Source organism: Pipistrellus kuhlii, unplaced genomic scaffold (genome assembly GCF_014108245.1).
Source record: "Pipistrellus kuhlii isolate mPipKuh1 unplaced genomic scaffold, mPipKuh1.p scaffold_m20_p_11, whole genome shotgun sequence".
NCBI lineage: Eukaryota > Metazoa > Chordata > Mammalia > Chiroptera > Vespertilionidae > Pipistrellus > Pipistrellus kuhlii.
This window is the reverse complement of record NW_023425416.1, coordinates 18740574-18760985: the sequence shown is the minus strand read 5'-3', so window position 1 is coordinate 18760985 and position 20412 is coordinate 18740574. Positions and strand designations below refer to the sequence as shown.

At 51.9% G+C, this 20412-nt stretch overlaps 1 protein-coding gene across 1 annotated transcript in view; it reads right to left on the bottom strand.

The window, feature by feature from the left end:
• LMCD1 (LIM and cysteine rich domains 1) overlaps window positions 1-20412 on the bottom strand; it is a 49550-nt gene that overhangs the window by 11803 nt on the left and 17335 nt on the right. Inside the window, exons 2-4 of the mRNA XM_036430966.2 lie at window positions 8845-8933; window positions 6776-7031; window positions 5722-6051 (exon numbers count right to left, since the gene is read on the bottom strand). Of these exons, the coding sequence (XP_036286859.1) occupies window positions 5722-6051; window positions 6776-7031; window positions 8845-8933 (675 nt within the window). The remainder of the gene's footprint in view (window positions 1-5721; window positions 6052-6775; window positions 7032-8844; window positions 8934-20412) is intronic.

Here is a 20412-nt window from a genome sequence, read left to right as displayed (position 1 = left end):
GTGGTTTCATATTCCCAGAGAGGGGTTGGTGGGCAAGCCAAGCGGGCCAAGCCCAGGAGCCAAACATCTGCTCGGACAGAGACTTGGAAGTCCCTTGCCCACAAATATGTCCCTCACTGGGGCCGGAGTCCGGCTGAGCTGCCAGCTGCTGAGTCTCCATCTGAGAGGCAGACTCCACGGAGGGCGGGGTCCAAGCTAGCCCCTCCTCTGCATTCTTGTGGGAAGAGGAGGGTGGGGGCCAGGCTGCACTTTGGGCCCAGCTAACAAACCCTTACAACTTCCAGGAAGGTCTTCCCTCCCCTCAACCCACTCCCCTCCTCTCAGTCACTCCTTGTGGCATGGCTTGGCCTGATAAGGGGAGATGTGGGCAAGGGCTGGGGGCAGACTAACACACACTAAAGGGTGGAGGCTGCATTAAATATTATGTTCTGGCTTCATTTCCCCCCGTCTTCAGTTACAAGGTTGGGGTGCAAGGAAGGGCGGAAATGCCTGGGCAAAAGGACCATGCCCGGGAAATCTGTAGATCCCATTTCTGAGAGGACATCCAGCCAGCTCCCTAGATGCAGGGAAATGGTTTGGTGGAGATGGTCACAGTCAGAGCAGGAAGGTGACTGTCCTCAGGGCGTGCAGACTCCCACAGCCTCCTTCCGGGTGGGAGAGGTGGGGACAGTGGGGTGGGGGGCTGGAAAGGGGGTCTGGAGCGTCCCTGTTCTGGGGGGGCAGGCGCCCGGTCCTGGCCACGGAACCCTTTCAAGCCCCAAGACCCACGGTGGGTGAGACTGGGGTGGGGCAGGCAAGTCCTTCCCTTGTTCTTGGCACCCAGACAAGAGGTCCCCAAATTATCCACTGGGCTGGGCTCTGAGTTACTCCAAACACTGCTGTTTACCCAGGAAACCTAAATACACACCCCTTGCCTTGGTGTACCCACATGCTGGGTCCCACTCAGGAGTTCTCACTCACCCCTAGGAGTTTTAGAATCCACTGGTCCGATGCAATCCCAGCCACACCTCTCATCCGTAAATCAGTTAAGCCAGTGGTCGGCAAACTCATTAGTCAACAGAGCCAAATATCAACAGCACAATGATTGGAATTTCTTTTGAGAGCCAGAAACCAACTTCTGTGCATGGGCCTCGCAGTTCCAATCGCACTGTATGTGCTTGCCCGTACGTGGTATTTTGTGGAAGAGCCGCACTCAAGGGGCCAAAGAGCGCATGCGGCTTGCGAGCCATGGTTTGCCGACCACGGGGTTAAGCTCTTTGTGACCCAGGCTCCACACCTGTGAAATGGCTGTAACATCACTTGCTGGTTGTTATAGGGCGATTCAAAGAGATGAATGGGCCTGCTGTGCAATAAAGAGTTTCCATCCATCCACAAGCACATAGTGGGCAAAGGAGGACAAGAGAGGGAGGCTAAATAATTTGGGGTTTTAATTGGCCTCGCTGATCAAAAGGGCATGACTTAGGGGGGGACAAGGGGGTGAGTTAGTGTCCGGGATATTTCTGCCATGGTGTGTCTCCAGGAAGAGGGATTCTCAAGGCCTCACCTGTGGCTTCTGCCTTTCCTAACCTCCGTATCGCAGTAGCACGTTTAGAGCACGGCTCTGTGGTCCGCATGGGCAGCCGCCGCCCTTGGGTCACCTCAGATGCACCACGGCTGACTTGAGGTTGCCCGAAGTCCTCGGGGTTGAAAGCTGGGGGTGCAGATTTGCGAACTCTGCTCAGATCCGAACGACTGGGCAGCTCTGGCCAATAGGATGGGTCAGGCTCAGATGGCACTGTCCCCACAGCCTGGAGGGCCCTTTAGGCTGGCCCCCCGTTACCTGGCTTCACTCGGAACCCAGCCCAATGGGGGGATTCCACAGGGCGAGCTGGGAAAGTCTTTGGCAGCGAGGCTCCCCTGGTCTGGCTGACCCTTTCCTCTGAGGACACTGCGGAGGGGCTGTGGAGGAGGCTGGGCAGCTGACATTGCTCAGAGCCTGAGCCCCACCCAAGGTGCCCGAGGAAGGTCATGACTGTGACAGGCTGAGCTGCACCAGGATGGAGCCAGGTGAGCTCCCAGGAGAACCGGCCTCCAGTACCACGGGGCGCAGCACAGGAAAAGTGGGGGCTGGTTGGTGGCCCCTGATTGCTGCGTGCAGGGTTGGGTGTAAAGCATTGTGTTAAATGCTGTGCCCGTGTTTCCAGAACTCCCCACGGATAGCTCAGAAAACATGAGACTGACGTGTAGCCTTCTCTAAGCCAGGAGGCCATGTAAACCTGGGGAATGCCTGGGTTATCATCTCCTGGACCCTCACCCAGACCCACTGCTGATCCCACTTCTGCTCAGCTGATACGTGAGGTCATTTATCACACTCGTTAGCAGTGGTTTTCCAAGTGCGGCTCCCAGACCAGCATCAGCATCGCCCCGAGGGCTCATTACACATGCAGTTTCAGGTCCCACCTGTACCTACTAAGCAGGAAGTGCTGGCGGCACCCAGCCCTCCGAATGTGAACAAGCCTTCTAGCGACTTTAGTTTGAGAACCACTGCTTTAGCCTTGAAAAGTCCTTCATTTTTATTCACTCTTAGGTCTCCCAACCTTGCCCGGCTACTGATCCTTATATTAGCTTTCTGAGGAATTGGCGTTTGGAAGCAGGAAGGATGGACTGGAGTCTGTCAGTTGGTTTCAACCCGCAGGTGTGGGAGTTTCAGACACAGCAGAGCTCAGCACGCCCTCCCTTGCCTCACAGCAATGCCCACTAAACCGTAGCTATTAGCAGCGATAATAATGGCCACGATTAGGATGGTAAGCGACGATGTTACCAATACAGCTCTAGTATAATAGTTTCACATGCCCCTCTTTGGGCCTCCGTTTTCTCCATAAAATTCTGGATTTGGAGTATCAGACCAAGTCCTACAATCTCCTCCTCACTCCCAGGTGAAGTTGAATGCCTTGACCACTTTAAGTCAAGTTCATTGCCCTCATCAGGGGAGCAGAAATCAGACCTTGCACCTGATTCTTGCCTTGGGCACCTGCCCACAGTGTCCTGTTATGAGAAACAAGGGCACAGCACCTAGGATGGCCCCCGGGGTAAAGTGGAACCGCTCAGGGAGTGCAGCCTATGTCCATACCAAACCGGTCTATGGCCTGGCAGGCTGCCTGGCTGCCTGGATAGGACTTGCTCAGTGGCTTCAAGGAGATACAGAGGGAGTTAGAGAAGAGCAGCAGCCTCCTTTCTTCCCGGAACAGATAACAAGCAGGTTTCATATCTCCAGAAAGACTTTCAGATCCATGTTTTTCTACCTAGAAGCCAGAGGACCTTGGAAAAATTACCAATCCTCTCTGAATCTCTGACTTCTCACCTGTAAGTGGGGTTGGTGCAATGCACCCCGCCAGGCCACTGTTCGGATTAAACAAAGACCCCGAAAGAGTGAGCATCGCATTTGGATCGAACCAGGTGCTTATAACTGTGACCTTGAAATATCCTCCTCCCCCTAAGCAACATGGCCATTCAGACTGTCCCATCTTTCCAGGCTCAACTTAATTTGAACATTCATTCATTCATGCATTTGTTCACTCATCCATGGATCACCTATTTACTGAGCACCTACTGCCTCTGTCGAAGGCACTGCTGCAGGCACAGAGATGAACAAGATAAGACCTCAGCCTCTAGCGCTGGTGACAGACCTGAAGCCACTGATCACATAATTGGCTATTGCATTAAGACTGGGGGCAGGGGAGGGAAGGACAACGCCCAGGCCAGTCACAAGTGGCTTCCTTTGGAGTCCCTGCTTTATTTTCCGACTGGAATCTGCCACTTACTGTCTGGTCTTGTTTACATGCTTCCTAAGTGTCAGAAGTGTTTCCTACAGTTGACTGTGGGCAGGGATCAGGGATCCCAAGCCACCTTTGTCCTACTTCCACCCTGAACAAAATGTGGGGCTGAGTCAAAGAGAAAATACGTTCTTAGATCAACATCTGTCTCTCGGGAATGGCAACTGGGAAATGTCCCAACGAAGTCGCCATCCAACTTGGAATTACACAGAATTAATCCTTAAGGATAAATAGCTAGTTGAGGGTGGAAAGAAGGCAGAGTCAGGGAGGAGATTTGTTTATAAAACAGGATCTAATTTTAAAGTTCCTGAGACATGTTGTCTTCCTGAGAAATGGGTCTTTTCAACATCACCCCCAAAACTGTGGTAGAGAAAGTTTTGTTCGTTGTCTTAATTCTCAGATAAACACAGTTTCTTAGATGGTAATCCTAGAGGGATGCGCCAACAGCACGCGGGTGGGAGATGCAGGCCTCAGTTTGAGATAACAAGTCTGCGTCAATGCAGCAGAGTCAATGCAGCAGCGAGGACAGAGCCATTTGGGCTGGCATTGCCCCGGGTGTCTGGCTCACACAGTGACCACAGCCTCTTCCCAGAAAGCCAGGTAGTTTCTTTGAGTACCATGTACTTCTGTCTCCAATTGTCAAATAGAAGCCTGAGGCCACCTGACTGCTGAGGGGTGTGGGGGATGGGGATGGTGCAAAAGGTGGAAGGGGGCTGGCAGCCTCGGAACTCAGCAATGACAGTCTCAAGCTGGTCCCTTCACTTCCTGGGGCACAGAATGAGGCAAACCCATCCCTGAGGCTTCCACCACCCAGACCCGGCTCCTCTGTGTGTTCCCACACAACCTCCAGGGGATTACCCCCAGCGCATCACCCTCACTCTGGCTCCGATCCCACCATACCTCCTGGGGAGCCTGCCACAGCTCCCATGGCCCTTGGAGTGAAGCCTCAGGGGTGGCTTTCTCCCACGTTGGGAGAGTATCTGGCTTATTTGAATTCCTACGCTTAGCAAACAGCACAGGCTGATCAGTACTTAGGCATGGATGGATGGATGGATGGATGGATGAATGGGTGGGTGGGTGGATGGATGGATGGGTGGGTGGGTGGATGGATGGATGGGTGGGTGGGTGGATGGATGGATGGATGGATGGATGGATGGATGGATGAATGGGTGGGTGGGTGGATGGATGGATGGGTGGGTGGGTGGATGGATGGATGGGTGGGTGGGTGGATGGATGGATGGATGGATGTGTGGATGAATGGATGGACAGATGGATGGATGGATGGATGGATGGATGGATGGATGGATGGATAACTGAGAGGATGAATGGGTGGGTGGGTGGGTGGATGGATAAATGGATGGATGGATGAATGGGTGAGTGGGTGGATGGATGGGTGAATGGATGGATAGATAGGTGGATGGATGGATGGATGGATGGATGGATGGATGGATGGATGGGTGGATGAATGTCATGACTCTTCAGGAAGTGATCCCCGCTGACCTGGTCTGCCTCCCCCAGATCACCCTGCCTTTAATCACATGGGACTTCTTTTCATCTTCTGCTTTCACTCTGCTCTCTGGGCTTTTCACAGCACATGCTCACCTCTTTAGGGACTGAGTGGCTCCTAGCTCTAGCCCAGAGTGGGCCTTGGCTCCGACCCACACCCTCCTTCACCCATGCAAGCGTAGATGCCCTTTCCCAAAGCTGCCACAGTTTGGTTGCCTGTGACTGCCACTGGACAGAGACTCTGGAGGCAGTGTCCTTGTGTTACTGTCCACGGGACAGTGCCAGGCACAGAGAAAACGAGCACCAATAGCCGCCAGAGGCCTGCCTGCATGGACGAGTGCCTGGATGAGAGAGGAGGCCTGCCCGGCGGCTGCAGCAGCCCCGAGGCCTGGGAGAGACTTACGTATTCTTTGGTCGGGTCACTGATGCTGCCGTTGGTGGTTGGGGCGGAGGGCTCTGTGCCCTCCGGCTTCTCCTGCTGCTTGCCCTCCTCCTTGGGCAAGCCGCCCTGCCCGGGGAGTGCCACCTCTCCCACGCCGAGGGCCTCGCTCTTATACTGCTTGACAAATTCCTCCATGACTTTCAGCTCGTTCTCCGAAAGTCCGCGGCAGCGAGAGGGGTCCTGGTCGTAGATGGGGAGCTGGTGCATGAGCTGGCGGCGGCGGTAGTAGGCGCCCTCCGTGCCCGTCACCGGCTGCTTCTCCTTCGGGATGAGCTCCATGTACTGCAGGCCCTGGGAGAACGGGGGGAGAAACCCACGGTGACTCTGCGGCCCCAGCACAGACCCGAGAACCGGGGAACCTTCCCCAGCTTCTCCAGGGCTTGGCCGAACCCGAGGATCCCCAGGGAAGGGGTGGTGACACCCAGTGGCCACTTTCGTGATGAGAACGGTGTGACATAAGCAGGTGCTCATTTTAGATTTGCTGGCTTTGGGACATGGGTTTTGTTTCCTTCAGAAGGGAATATTTTTACTTTACTAACCTCACGTTGATGGCTGATTTTAAAAAAGTCAATCCAGTTTAAAATTGCTTTCCTTGGAAAAAATATATGAAATCTTTATGGATGTAAGGGTTTTCATGGTTTATTAATTTAAAAACCTGCAAAGACACCTTCCAATAGTAGAATCAATAAGGTCTGAAGTCAGTAACATTTCCACATGGGTACGAATGGTAACCATCTGAATATTGATATGTTCAGAGATAACCACCAATTTGGCCTTTTTAGGAAAATAAATAAATAAATGAACAGAAATCTTCTAGTTGGCTGGGTCCTGGGGATGGGAGAGAGGGGGAAGGAAAGGCCAGGGCCACGCAGCACAAAAAACTATGAAATGAAACCACAACCACTTCTACTACTCCTGTAACCTTGCCCTCTTGAAAGGTGGGAATCTGTGGCTTGGGTAACATTTATTTACGAGGGCAAGAAGATAACCACTTAGTTGGAGGAAACTGTCTTACCAGTTTCTGGGTGACTCCGGGGGGAGCCCACTCGTAGGTGATGGTGTCAAAGGTGGGATCTTTTCCGGTGGCAATGGGGTTGGTCATGATCATCCGGTTCCTCTTGTAAATCCGGATGCCGTCCCCGCCTTTGATGCGGGCCGTGAGGGTGGAGTACTTGGAGTCCATCAGCAAGCGGCCGATCTTCCGGTCGTCTTCCAGGTCGGAGCTCAGGCAGTGGTCCTCTTGGCTGCATTTGCAGGACTTGCATATTTTCCTGGGGGCGGGGAGAGATGGGGACAGGTGAGCTCAACCTGCAGAAAAGAGAGGCGGTCTCCTGCTGGCAGCAGCTGCCCTGTGGGAAGCAAGTGCCAAGTTTAACTTGAGTTAACTTGTGGGAAGGTCAGCGGCAGACACATGGTTACCTGAGGCCCATGGGCCTTTGGGATGGGACTGCATTGGGGCACCTGGCAATGTCTGGAGACATGTTTGATTGTCACAGTGGGGTGCTGTGGCTTCTATAGGGCAGCGGCTAGAGATGCTGTGAAATACCCCACAGTTCACAGCTTCCCCTTTGCAGCGAAGAGTCCTCCAGTTCAAATGCCAGCAGCACTGAGGGGGAGAGGCCCCATGTACCAGGAAGGGAAGAGGCCCATTCTCAGCCTTCAGGGAACTTCCAGGTGAGGTGGGAGGGGAGAGCATCGGATGGAAACTAAAGTGAAGTGAGGTTAGTGGGGCCGCATGAAAGGTGCATGTGCCGTGTGGGAGCTCGCAGGATGGACCACAAGGTGTTAGTGTGTGGTGTGTGGATAAGGGTTTTGTGGAGATGGGCTTGGAAAACAGTGGGTTACAGAAGGTAGGGCCTACTGTTTAGTGTGAGCTGCTTCCTGTCTTCAGTGAACTATGTGCCATGTGACATCAAGTGGGGGAAGATGTTATTTGAGGAGAAGCTTGTGCCCAAGTTCCCATTCATAGGCTGCAGTTTGAGAAAAGTCAGAATGGACAAACTCAAGGATAATTCTGGCACCTCAAGAGAGGAGGACCCTAAAGGCGACACAGGGCAAAGATGAGGCCTCTTTGTTCTCATGAGAAGAGGTTGCTTGGTTTGTGGACCTGGGGCATTTCATTCCTGATCAATGCCATCCTCTCGCCTCTCCCTTTTACAAGGCACAGGGAGACCCTTCTCCAAGCAGATGGGCCACCATGGCACCATTGGTTTGACATGGGCAGCGACAGACAGCACAAAGTGGGAGGAGGTGAGAGGAGGGGGAAATCCTGGTCTCCCACGGGTCCTCTGCCCTCCCCCAGTACCTGCAGTATATAAAAACACCCACTGTGCATAAACCTGGCAGAAGCGGCCATCTGTTTTCCTGGTTAGCGTCAACTTTCAGGTGCCAGGAGCGATGTTAGGAACGCAAACTTTGAAATGAAAAGTGCTAACGAATGAGATGTTCTTTGAGGTGGTTCCCACACTATTTCTCCTTTATTCGTGCTTTTCATGTTGCTAGGTCTATGGCTGGGGCTTTGTAGAAGTCCGCCCACTCTCTCCAGGAAGCCGGATTGTGGAGGACACAGATACAGAGGCCCTCCGTGGTGTTCAAGTGGCCATTTCTGCATCCATCATAGAGAACCTTTGACTGCGGAAAGGCACAAGCTTGGAAGCTAATCTGGCTCTTGGGGTCCTCCATCCTGGGTGTGAATCCCAGGTTTTGGTTTTAGGAGTGTGGACACCCTGACTTCTGTCCAAGGGGCACTGAGATCACCAACGGGGATGATGGTGTGGTCCCAGGCACCAAACCCCAGGCCAGAGCTCTACCCAGGGTGGACCAAGCACCAGCTAACAACTGCCCACACTTTCCGGGGGCAGTGCTTGCTTGGCTGGGCCTCCACCATGACAGAGTTAAGGGAGAACTAGACTCCTGCTTCACCCTGGATCCCTCAGGGCTCTCTGGCATTTCTGAGTTAGGCCCAGAGGGAACGCAGTGGTCCCGGGGCCACTCCGCCCCACAGCGTGCATCTCAAGCAGCCCCTGCAGAGCATCACCAGCGCCCCTGAGAGGAGGGCCAGAGCCTCCGGATGAACTCCCTTACCTCCACGGATGTGGCTCGAAGCCTGAACACGCCCCCTTGCATCGCAAACAAGACACGCCTCGCGCTGACTGCTGCTGGCCCAGGGACATCTGGAAAAGAAGCAGAAAAGAGGGTGTTTTCCTTCCACACGTCTGGGACCCGGGATGCCTGACCTCTGAAACCCTTGGCATGCCGGCAAAGGGATGGTGTTGGGCGCTCAGGGCTGCAGATGCACCAGCCATTGCTGACTGTTTACCGGGAGACCCGCTGGGAACGTGGCCTCAGGGTGGGCGGTGTGCAAGGGTGGGCACTTCCCATCACTGCAGTGGGGCTGCCTCCCAGCCTGCAGTTGTCACTAGTTGCCAAGGCCGCTGGGAGGGACCATCTGCCACTTTCTCCTCCTCCAGTTCCCCATCCACTGTCACTGGAATGGAATCTTCCAGCACACGTCCCCTCTTGTAATTTATTGATAGGGGGTGACTAAACCAAAGTGCAAACCAATGTTCATGCTGCCAAATGTTTGCAGCCCAGAGCACAACTTAAACATTTGGCTAAAACATGGAAAGCCAGGAGCATTCGCAGCCCTGTCCTGCTTTGGAAGGAGCACGGCCCACGAGTGAGGTTGTATTTTTTGTTACCAGCCAAAAGTAACGGACGTTCAATGGCTGCTGCTGCTACTGCCTTTAGACCCAAATGGCTCTCAAATGAGGTCTTGAAATCAGCAGTGTCACGGGAAGTTTGCCAGAAATGCAGGCCCTCAAGCCCCACCTAGCCCTTTTATATCAGAACCTTCCATTTAACAGAATTCAGGCCAGGGTAGCTCAACGGTTGAGCGCTGAGCCAGGAACCAATAGGCCAAGCATGTCAAACTTGCGGCCCACAGGCCACATGCTGCCCACATCGTATACTGATTAACGATTACTTATTAATTTCAGCCCTTTGTATTCAGCATGTCTCCATCAAAATATACCTACGTTTCTATGAAAGTGGGAGTTTTTGTTTTTTTGGGGGGCCTGCATAAACTTAACCCTTGTTTATTTGGCCCGTGTTAGCCTTTGAGTTTGACATGCTTGCAATAGGCCAGTGGTTGGCAAACTCATTAGTCAACAGAGCCAAATATCAACAGGACAATGATTGAAATTTCTTTTGAGAGCCTAATTTTTGAACTTCTTCTAACACCACTTCTTCAAAATAGACTCACCCATACTCAAGGGGCCAAAGAGCCGCATGTGGCTTGTGAGCCACAGTTTGCTGACTATAGCATTGGGCCATTGGTTTGATTCCCAGTCAGGGCATGTACTTGGTTGTGGGCTCATTCCCCTGTGGGGGTGTGCAGGAGGCAGCCTATTGAGATGTTTCTCTCTCAGTCATATTTCTGTCTCTCTGTCCCTCTCCCTTCCTCTCTCTCTAAAAAGACAATAACAATATATATATATTTTTTAAATTAGGAGACTTGTATTACATTAGAACTGGAGAAGCAGTGGGTTAGTATATGGATCTGCTGGCTGAGAAACTTACCTGATTCTACATTGGGAGTGGTGTGCGGAGTATGATTTGGTGCATTGCTATGATTTTATCAAAAACAAGGTTCCATAAGCTAATTAGATAAAGAGATAAGGTCACCATTCAACAAGCTATTGATCCACTTAGCCATTTATTTTTTATTTTTATTTTAAAAAATATATTTTTATTGATTTCAGAGAGGAAGAGAGCGGGAGAGATAGAAACATCAAGGATGAGAAAAAATCATTGATTGACTGCCTCCTACACACCTCCTACTGGGGATCAAGCCCACAACCCGGGCATGAGCCCTGACCAGAATTGAACTCGGGACCCTTCAGTCCCCAGGTCGACGCTCTATACACTGAGCCAAACCAGCTAGGGCTCCACTAACCATTTATTTAGCATCTCCTTGTGCCAGGCACAGGGATACATTGTAAGACTCAGGCATGCCCAGTTAGTCTATAGGCAAATGGAGTAGGAAACACATATTTATCACCTGCTCTGGGAAGGGGTAAATTTGAGGCAAGAAAGCTGCCAGTTGTGTAGGAGAAAGGCATGGATACTGGAGCCTGAGAGATCTGAATTCCAAACCCAGCTTCATGACCTAACAGCCACATTGACCTCGAACCAGTTGAGCCTGCCAAACGGGTACAGAGATAATGTACATGAAGAGTCTGACTGTATTAGGCACTAAAAATGGTAGCGACTGTTATTTTCACAAATACTTTAGGAGCACAGAATAAGGTTTCCATATACCTGTATGGGAAATCCTGGGAGGCTTCTTAGAGGCAGTGACATTGGAGGAGGGAAGTGCAAGGTGAGCTGGCAGGAAAGGGGAAAGGGATTTCTGCCAGAAGGAAGAAAATGTGCCAGGGCAAAGAGGTACCCATGAGCTCGTCGGGCAGGGGGCCGCCGTCTGAGCATGCTCTTCGGGTTGAGTCCATGCTCTTGGCTCTAAAAAACATTCACAGCTCTGGCGAGCTAGAGCTAGAGCCATGTTGCAGTGTGTGAGGGAAGCATGTTCATAGTTGTGCTAAGATTCGTGTTAAAACGGAAAAACAAGACAATGTGCACCGCTCCCCGCTCGTCTTGAGCTGGGAGCTTTCATTCACAGGCAGCTCTCTGCTCCCTAAAGCCACTGACGTGGGAAACCGTGCAGACATCCGTCTCTTGTCCTGGACACCTTGGGTCCCGCTGGCTGGAGCACAGCAACCTTTTTACGCTCCGCAGTAGTTCCCCAGTGACTCTGGGAGGCGCACACTTTATGAACAGGGCTTCGTTATTGGGTTTTAAATGCACCAGAGGCAGCAAGGCCCGGAGCAGGAGGGCTGTGTGGAAGGACTTCCTGAGAGGCTGTGCACCCTGCCTGCCTGAGCTCTGAGGCTCTCCTAATGAGTGGCTGGTTTAATAGGCAGCCTGCAAGGGGATTAGCCCTGGTGCTTGGCCAGGGAGTTGAGCTGCTGGCTCAGGGTTTGGATTAGAAACAGTGATGTGAGGCAACACAGCAAGGGGAGGACTGGGGAGGGTGGGGGTGGGGTTGAGGGGAGGAGGGGGACTGGCCCTGAGGTGCCAACTCTGACATTTATTAGCTGTGCAGCTGGAGGCAACACATTTCCTCGCCCCTCCTAAACTGCTTCTCTGTAAAAGGAGAAACCTGGCCGGAATCGGGGTTGCCCACATCTTGCTCTGCAGAGCCCTTGTTCTGTGGGGTGCGATATAGGGGTCCGGGGCCAGGCTCAGGGAGGATCACATGCTCAAACGAAAATGGGAGACAGTGGATGGCACTGGTGCTGGAGCCTTTGGAGCCTGGCCCGATGGGAAGTGAGAGGAGAGGCGGGAGGGGGGTAGCAGGGGCCTGTGTGTTAGAGGTCCAGGCTTTGGGGTTGGACCGTCAGGGTGTTCCTCCCCATTTTGGGCCTTTCTTCCGCTGAATGTGGGCAGGTGATGGGTCTTGGGGACTCTGTTTCTTCATTTGTATCATGAGGACGATAAGAACCACCTGCCCCACACAGTTACTGTGAGGGAGAATGGGTGCTGCAGGGAGGGGCGCAGCCTGCACTTCCTCTGTACCCACTGTTTGTCCTTGTCATTATATCCTGGGTAAACAGTCTGAGAGACCCAGATGTTCTCAAAAAAGCTTTCCCTCCTAGCTGCAGAACTCTAGGGGACTTCAGAGGACCTGCTTGCCTAACTGCACACCCACACACAGTCTTTCTTACTCTTGACCTTGTTTCACATATATGTGTTGCCTCTCTAACTATGTGTAGGGAGCCGAAAGTTGGACCCTGTCTCCATCCTGCTGGTGGGACAGTTTCCATGGCGACAGCAGTTCCTGGGAGAGGAAAATAAATGGTGCTCACTGTGAGGAAGACATAGATTTGGGGCATCAGGCCACACTGGCAGCTGGTTTCCTGGCAGACTGCTTAGCACATTGAATAGCCACTTGTGCACTGTGTGCTATCAGCCTGGAGCCAGCCAGCCCAGCTATCTCCACACAAATGCGATCCTGCTTATGGCAGAGGGGGTGGCGGAGGGTGTAATTCGGACCTGAAATCGTGTTCAAGTGAGATATTCCAGTTTATAAACTGTGGGCTCGTCTGATGGGGACTGCATCTCTGATGACAGATGGCACAGTGGCCCACAGTAGCGAAGAGGAGAAGAGCTTAAAAGGACTTGTCACTTAAAAAAAAAGGGGGGGGGGGAGCGGTTCTTGGAATGTAGCATCGATTCTGTCCTTTTTTTTTTTTTTTTTTTTTTAGGATAGGATAACATGTTTTGACAATTTTCTTTGGCTCCGGATCCTAGGATCTGGTTCATCTGATGTTGTGGAGCCTAATTGTGTGAGGGGCTGAACAGGACCCCTCGGAATGAAGAGGCAGGCAACAGGGACTCCTCCTGCCTTCGAGCTTTGGCCTCAGACTAACCCCAAGGGAAATCTCAGATGGGAAAATGCCACCAAGAACAACATAGGGCCGCAGATGAAGAGGAGCCCAAAAGGGGAAATGCCATGTGGACTTTAGGGGTGAGCACGGACCTGGACTTGGCCGTGGAGGTTCTCCTCCCAGCTCAGCTTCTCTCCCTGTCACTCAGTTTTCACCTGGGATGAATGGGTTTCCTTCTTGCCCTTTTTGGCTCGGCAATGCTTTTGTAAGCGTCATTAAGGTTGAAAGGTTGTTTATAAGGTGAAATAATTACTTACCATTGTTAAAAATTATCCAGCCCTAGCCGGTTTGGCTCAGTGGCTAGAGCATCGGCCTGCAGACCAAAGGGTCAATCAAGGGCAGACACCTCAGTCGCAAGCTCCTCCCCAGCCCTGGCCCTGGGCAGGGTTTGTGCAGGAGGCAACCAGTCAACGTGTTTCTCTCACATCGATGCTTCTATCTTTCCCTCTCTCTTCTATTCTCCCTAAAAATATCAATGGATTAAAGAGATCCAAAACTTGGAAACAAGGCAGAGAGATGGGTGGCTCATCCTTTCCACATTGTATGCTGGCAGCATGGCATTGCTCCTGCCCCCCAACCGTGAAGATTATCCAGAGAAATGCACTTTGCTCTGCCCCAGGACTTGGTGCTACATGTTAACATGGAGCTTTTTCTCCAGTGGCGATGCAGATGCAAATTTTTTTTGTCCTTTTGAAGAAGATAACCCCAAAGGCTATGGGTTATTGTCCTAGAGGACATGAAAAAGTTTTGTACTTAACCCATCAATCTGGTCCTAATATTAAATAGATTATGAATACCTAGCTCCTTAAATTTTTTTAAAAAAATAATCCTTATTGTTGAAAATATTAGAGATTCCCCCCCCCCCCCCAAGTGACTCCCCTCCAGCCCTTACTCACACCCCTCCTGCCCCTCAGACCTTCACCGCATTGCTGTCAGTGCTCAGGGGCAATGTGTGTATGCATGTTAGTCTTTTCCCTCCACCACCCTTCCCTCTGAGATTCTCAGTCTGTCCCATGCTTCTCTGAGTAAGTGGTTTTTGAAGTGATCGGAATCTCATACTGATTCTTTCATTGGCAAACGAGTGGACTAAAATCTTTGCTAAGTTCTAGTTCATATTTGCACAAGAGTCATGGTTTTACCTTTTAGAAAATTACACATTAACACCATCCCATGCCCTCCTGACTCTGCATGGGCTTGCCTTCTGAGCTGGGTGTTCTGAATTGACACTAAATTCCGTTCCAAGTCAACTCCTCTGACATGTCTTTTGCAAGTAAGCACCACGCACTCATGTGTTATTAAAGGTTGTTGGTCAACACGCTCTGCTACTTAAAAACAAACCCTCCCGTCGAGGTTCCCGGGAGAGAGGGTGGAGAGGGCTGGGTGGGGTGAAGCTATGAGAAGGTCCAGAGAAGAACTGAGATCATAGCCAGAAAAAGGATCCCAGAAACCACCCCACTCCCATCAGCAACCCCAAAGTTATAGCAGCCTGACCGCCCACGGGGTGCTTTTCCTTAAGCATTCTCTCCCTTCACAGTTGTAACAGCCCCGTGAGGTGTCATCCTTACTCCCCCCGGGCAATCGGCGATGCAGGACAGCGCGTCTGGACAGGAGAAGCCACGTGTGCCTTCAGAACGGTCTGGCCTGGAGCTCGTCTGGGGTGGCACCTTCTAAATGCCCACTGATCTGTATCGGCCGTCACGCAAACACTTGCTCTTTCCTGATGTTTATGACAAAACTAACATTTATTGATAATGCCTTACGTGCTGGGGAAATGCCAGGCATTTTCATGATATTTAACTAAAGCTGCTTGATGACCTTAAGAGAGAGAGGCTTTTACCAACCTCATTTTCAGATGAGGAATCAGGTCCAGAGAGGTGAGGAGCCAGTAGCTCACCAGTGCCAGAGGCAGGAAGGGAAACCTAGGGCCTGACTTCAGAGCGAGCTCTCGGCCTTGTGCTGTGGCTCTTTGCTCTAAGCTCCCTCCGGTTTAGGAAGCATGCTCCTACCAGCCCTGGGCTGTGGGTGGATTGCATTTGGCTCATGAGAAAAGCAAGCTCCGAGGACTGATGGGATTGCTGCACAGAGCATGATTCACACTCATGTCTGTGGAATCCAGATCCTGTGACTTCCTACCATACAGGAGTCTCCAGGCCCTGACAGCCGCCACTGAGTCTGGCCTGGGCTCTGGGCACCAGGCCTGGGGGATCCAAAGGGGTGAGAGGGGGGTCTGCAGGGGTGGGAGGGAGTGTTTGCAGGGGTGGGAAGGAGGGTTTGCAGGGGTGGGAGGGAGTGTTTGCAGGGGTGGGAAGGAGGGTTTGCAGGGGTGGGAGGGAGTGTTTGCAGGGGTGGGAGGGAGTGTATGTTTGCAGAGGGGGAAAGGAAGGTTTGCAGGGGTGGGAGGGAGTGTTTGCAGAGGTGAGAGGGAGGGGAACACCTGAGCCCCCAGCTGATCACAAGCTGCATCACGCAGAGCTGTTGGTTTGCTTTTCCTTTCAGAAGTTTGGTCCTTTGGGGAGTGGCCTGGCTGGGAGGTCTAAGGGTAAGGTGACCAGACATCCTGATTTTTAACAATTTGTCCCGAGAACCACGGCGTTTTTTTAAAAAGTCAAAAATCGGGACTTTTTTTTAAAAACGTCGTGGGACTTGGGACAAATGGTTAAAAATTGGGACATCTGGTTACCTTATCTAAGGACACTTCACTGTCCCGCCCAGGAAACCCACGATCCTGACAGGGATCTGCTCCCCAACAACCAAAAACATGAGTTGCTGAAAAAGGGTTACAAATCTTTTTTTTTTAAGTTGTGTGTTTACTACCTCAAGTCAAGTCTCCTTCCATCACCATTTATCCCCTCTCCCACCTCCCCCAGCCCCTTTCCCTCTGGGAATCATCATACTGTTGTCTATGAGGTGTTGGTTTATTTGCTTAATCCCTTCACTTTTTTCACCCAGGCCCTACAAAATCTTACCAGAGCAATGACATCAGTAGCCCACCAGCACAACCCCTGCCTCTGCCTTTGCCACCTTCCTGATGCTAAACCCGCCGTGTGACGACCCTGTCACCGGGGGTGCAGGGGGCAGAACCCCCGGATGCTGGGGAAGGCCAACGACAAGGCTCTTTCCTGTTGGCTTTTAACGAGGATGACTTCTGGCATGCATTTCCATAACATGTATTTTCCTGTTTGGGTGTAAAATGGACATTCCCCGTCTTACCCACGCCAGTCTCAGGCAGACCCGGTGCCCTGTGTTTGCCTGTCCTCTGGCTCGCTGATCCCTCTGTGGATGCTCCTCTGCTGGCTGGGGGGTCCTCAGGCTGGGCTGCCAGCATGGCCAAGAGAACACTGTCCCCCCAAACAGGAGAGGGGAGAGCGGGACCTGGAGCCTAGATCCTGGGGGAAGGGGGTCTGGCGTTAGCTCATCTGGCCTCCAGACAGCAGGCTGAGCCCCTTAGCACCAAGCAGAGGAGTGTGCGGAACCGGCTCCCTGTTTGAATTTTCATTCTGCACCATCGGACCTGTGGGCTCCGTGATGATGTACGTGCAAATCAGCCAGGAAACCACTTCAGATAAAGCGCTTCCTCAGAGCACGGCCACTCTCATACCTGCAGCTGCAAGCCCCGTCAGCATCAGCGGTGACTTCTGTGTGCGTGTGTGCAGGGACCCTGTGGCTGCGGCCTTTTGGCCTTTCTCCCCCACCCCCTGCCCTTGGCCATTTCTACTAATCTGTCTGGGCAAGCACAGATGTGAAGAAATCGCCTCAATTTAGATACCATTCTCCTGAATTGTGTAATGAGGACAGAAATGCACAGACTAAACAAAGTGAGATTAGCTCAAGTGATCTAGTATTTAGACTTCTATGGATGGAAAACTGTGTGTGTGTGTGTGTGTGTGTGTGTGTGTGTGTGTATGTGTTTGCTTTTAAAGACAGATCCTATTTAAAGCAACAGAATAGGAAAATGGTCAGTGGGTGACGTTCTGATTGCACAAGTGCCTGGGCTGTTGGTTTTTCGCGGTACGGATTCAATTCTTCTCCTGCTGAATGATTTGTGTATGTTCAATGTATCACGCGGATGGTTGTGGTAGGAAGAGCTGGTTTGATGGCTTTGGCTCAGGATGTCAGCAGTGTCTGACGTGTCAAATAAAGTTCTGTAAAAATGCCTGACAAAAGGGCACTTGCTACCCTCCATAAGAAATGACGTTTCGTTTTGTTTAGCTCTTGTCTGCCAAGGTAGCTTGTCCAGGTTCAGCTGTAGGAGAATTTGGGTTGGGGACAGACTCTGCCCATCGTGTTTAGCAGGTAGGACTGAGGGAAGGTAAGAGGAGAGGCAGGAGCAGGGAGCCACAGAAGCCTGCCGCGCTGGGGCCAGCAGGGTGAGTGGGGGTCACAGTCCCTCGGGGGGTCCTAATCACCTGCCAGGCCCCTGGATGAACATGCCTCTGGGAAAGTTCTGGAAACCACTGCCCTGTTCCTCCTGTCCCTTCCTCAGGGAGATCCTTGGCTTTCCCAGGCTCAGTACCTCTCCCTTCCCCCGGAGCTGGCTCCTGACCACCATGCCTGAGCCTTTAGGAGCATCTTCTGCTGTTACTACTCCTTTGAGTCTTTCTTCCCCTCCCAGGGAGGAAGTGATCAGAGATCCCCAAGGTGTGAACACAAAGGGTTAATCTGGCTCTGAAAACCCTGGTGGCAAAGCCAGTCCAGATGCAGAGAGGGAACTATAAAAGGAAAGGTCTCTCTGTTTGAGACCCTGCCTTTGCCTCCCCGCCCGCTCCGGCCAGCACCGCTTCACCCGTCCCCGCTGGTTCCAGACCCAGAGGCATGCCCAGGCCTGGCCGAGGCTGCAGGGAGCAGCTGAGCCTGCCTCGGGGTGACTGCCTCTGAACCGCACCCACCCCAACGGGGACCCCACTCTTCACTGAGTCCTGGAGATCTCCCGATGCGAAATGAATTACGGCCGGTCCCCTCCTCTCCCCTCCCTGGCGGTTAGTCATGTCTCCCTCCCGCCCCGTATCACTTGGCACCACGCAGCCGATGCTCTGCCAGCAAGATAGGGATGGCCTACCCTTCCTTTTCCTTTCCCCCGTCTGTCTGCCGCTCCAACAACGGTCCCTGTTTGTATTGTTAACACGTTCGTAAAAAATAGGCAAAGGTGATAAGACTCAAATCGGGACATTTTTTTCAAGAGTTTGCGGCTCTTGGAAAGGCCCGGCACAGGGACCACGCTTGCACAAAGAGCTGTGGCAGCGGCAGGAATATCTTTCTATCCTGAAGGTGACCACGCTCATCCCTAGGTCTGCACGAGGGCCACGGAGAAGAGAGGACGCGGACCCTCCGGTTGACGCTCTTTGGCCTGGTCAGGGCCTCTTCCCCACTTGTTTCTCGCTGAGAGCTGGTGTTTCCACGTGGTTGTATCCAAATCAGGCCCATGAGTGCATGTGTGAGGGGCCCTGCTGCACTGAACGGATAGCACTTTTAAAAAAAAATCCTCACCTTAGGATATTTCCCCATTGATTTGTTTAGGGAAAGTGGAAGAGAGAGGGAAAGACAGAGGGAAACACCGATGTGAGAGAAACACATCATCTGCTTGCCTCCTGCATGAGCCCCAACCAGGACCAGAGCCCAGGCCAGGGAGGAGCTTGGAACCGAGGTACATGCGCTTTCTGGAATTGAACCTGGGACCCTTTGATCCGCAGGCCAACACTCTATCCACTGAGCTAAACAGGCTGGGACAGGGATAGGACTTTTAAGGCTGAACCAGTGTGGTCTTTGACTCCCTCTGAAGGAGATGCAGCCACTGAGCAGCTAACAGCACAGGAAGTGCATGCAGCGGAGGGGCAAAACCTTCCTCCTCTGTTTAGAGAACTTCCTGTTCCTAGAAAAGTCGGCCCATTATTTGAGGGGTTCCCTACTTCACGGAAATTGTCGGTGGGGAGGGGGGTGTGTCCTCCTGCCTCCGCACTTCCAGACTTCCTCTCGACCTCTCCAGACACACGGATTCCCAGAGGGCCTGTTTTCGTCCACTGAAAATGGGACCCCACAAGTCAAGCGCTGTCCTGGCATTTCTTGCCAAGCTAAGTGCTTCCAGAGGCTCCATTGTAATTTTACTTTTTTCTTGAAATGGTCTTTATTTCTTCTTCTTTTCTTGGACAGGCCCTGCCAGCCTTTTGGAAGACATAAGTAAAACCACCAGTCTCACTGTGGCCAGAAGCTACCCAGATCCTCTGGGAATCTTACCTAGAGATTTACCAAGGAGCTCTGGGGATGTCCCAATGAAAGGAAAGGAAGTCCAAGCAGGGACTCTCTATGCCCCCGCCCCCATTTCCTAGATGAGAACACGCAGTTGGTGTCCCGAGGCCTGGTATCTTCTGCTTGTGCTGGGAGATGAAAATCGAATCGGCCTCATGGTTCTTAGGTTTCAGCTCTTACTAGACTGGCTCCTCAAGTAGAAAACTGTAAGCTTGAGGCCAGCAATGCCTCCTTATTGTACCTACCATGGTTTGTAAGACTCCTGATTTCAGCCGCCTGAGATCTTCCTAGAAGGATGTAATTTGGTGTGTGTGTGTGTGTGTGTGTGTGTGTGTGTGTATGTGTGTATAAGTGCTCACATGTCTGATTTCTTAACCTGCAGCATTTCTGATATTTCCAATGATAACACACTTTTATTGGAATAATTTTGGAAATGGGAGAGACTTAGCAAACCAAGTTGGAGAATTTGCAATCTTGCCTATTTGAATCTTAATGTCTTAAAAGGAAATCTACTGTGTCCATGTACAGCTCTGTATTGGAAAGTCTGCAGGCCTTGCTTTTGCAAATGGCTCCTGCTGGGAATCTCAGGCCCAAGTTCTTAGGTTAACTCATACAATGAAAGCATTCACACACACACACACTCACACACACACTGACTCACACACACACACACACACACACACACTCATACTGACTCACATACACACTGACTCACACACACTAACTCACCCACACCCACACTCACTCACTCACTCAACTCCCCCCACACAAACACTCACACACTCATTCACAGACACACCCTCACATGCTCACACACACTCACGCACACACACATACACGTTCATACACACATACACACCCCTTTCATCTAATATTGGTTCCTTGATGCTAAAAAACACTTATG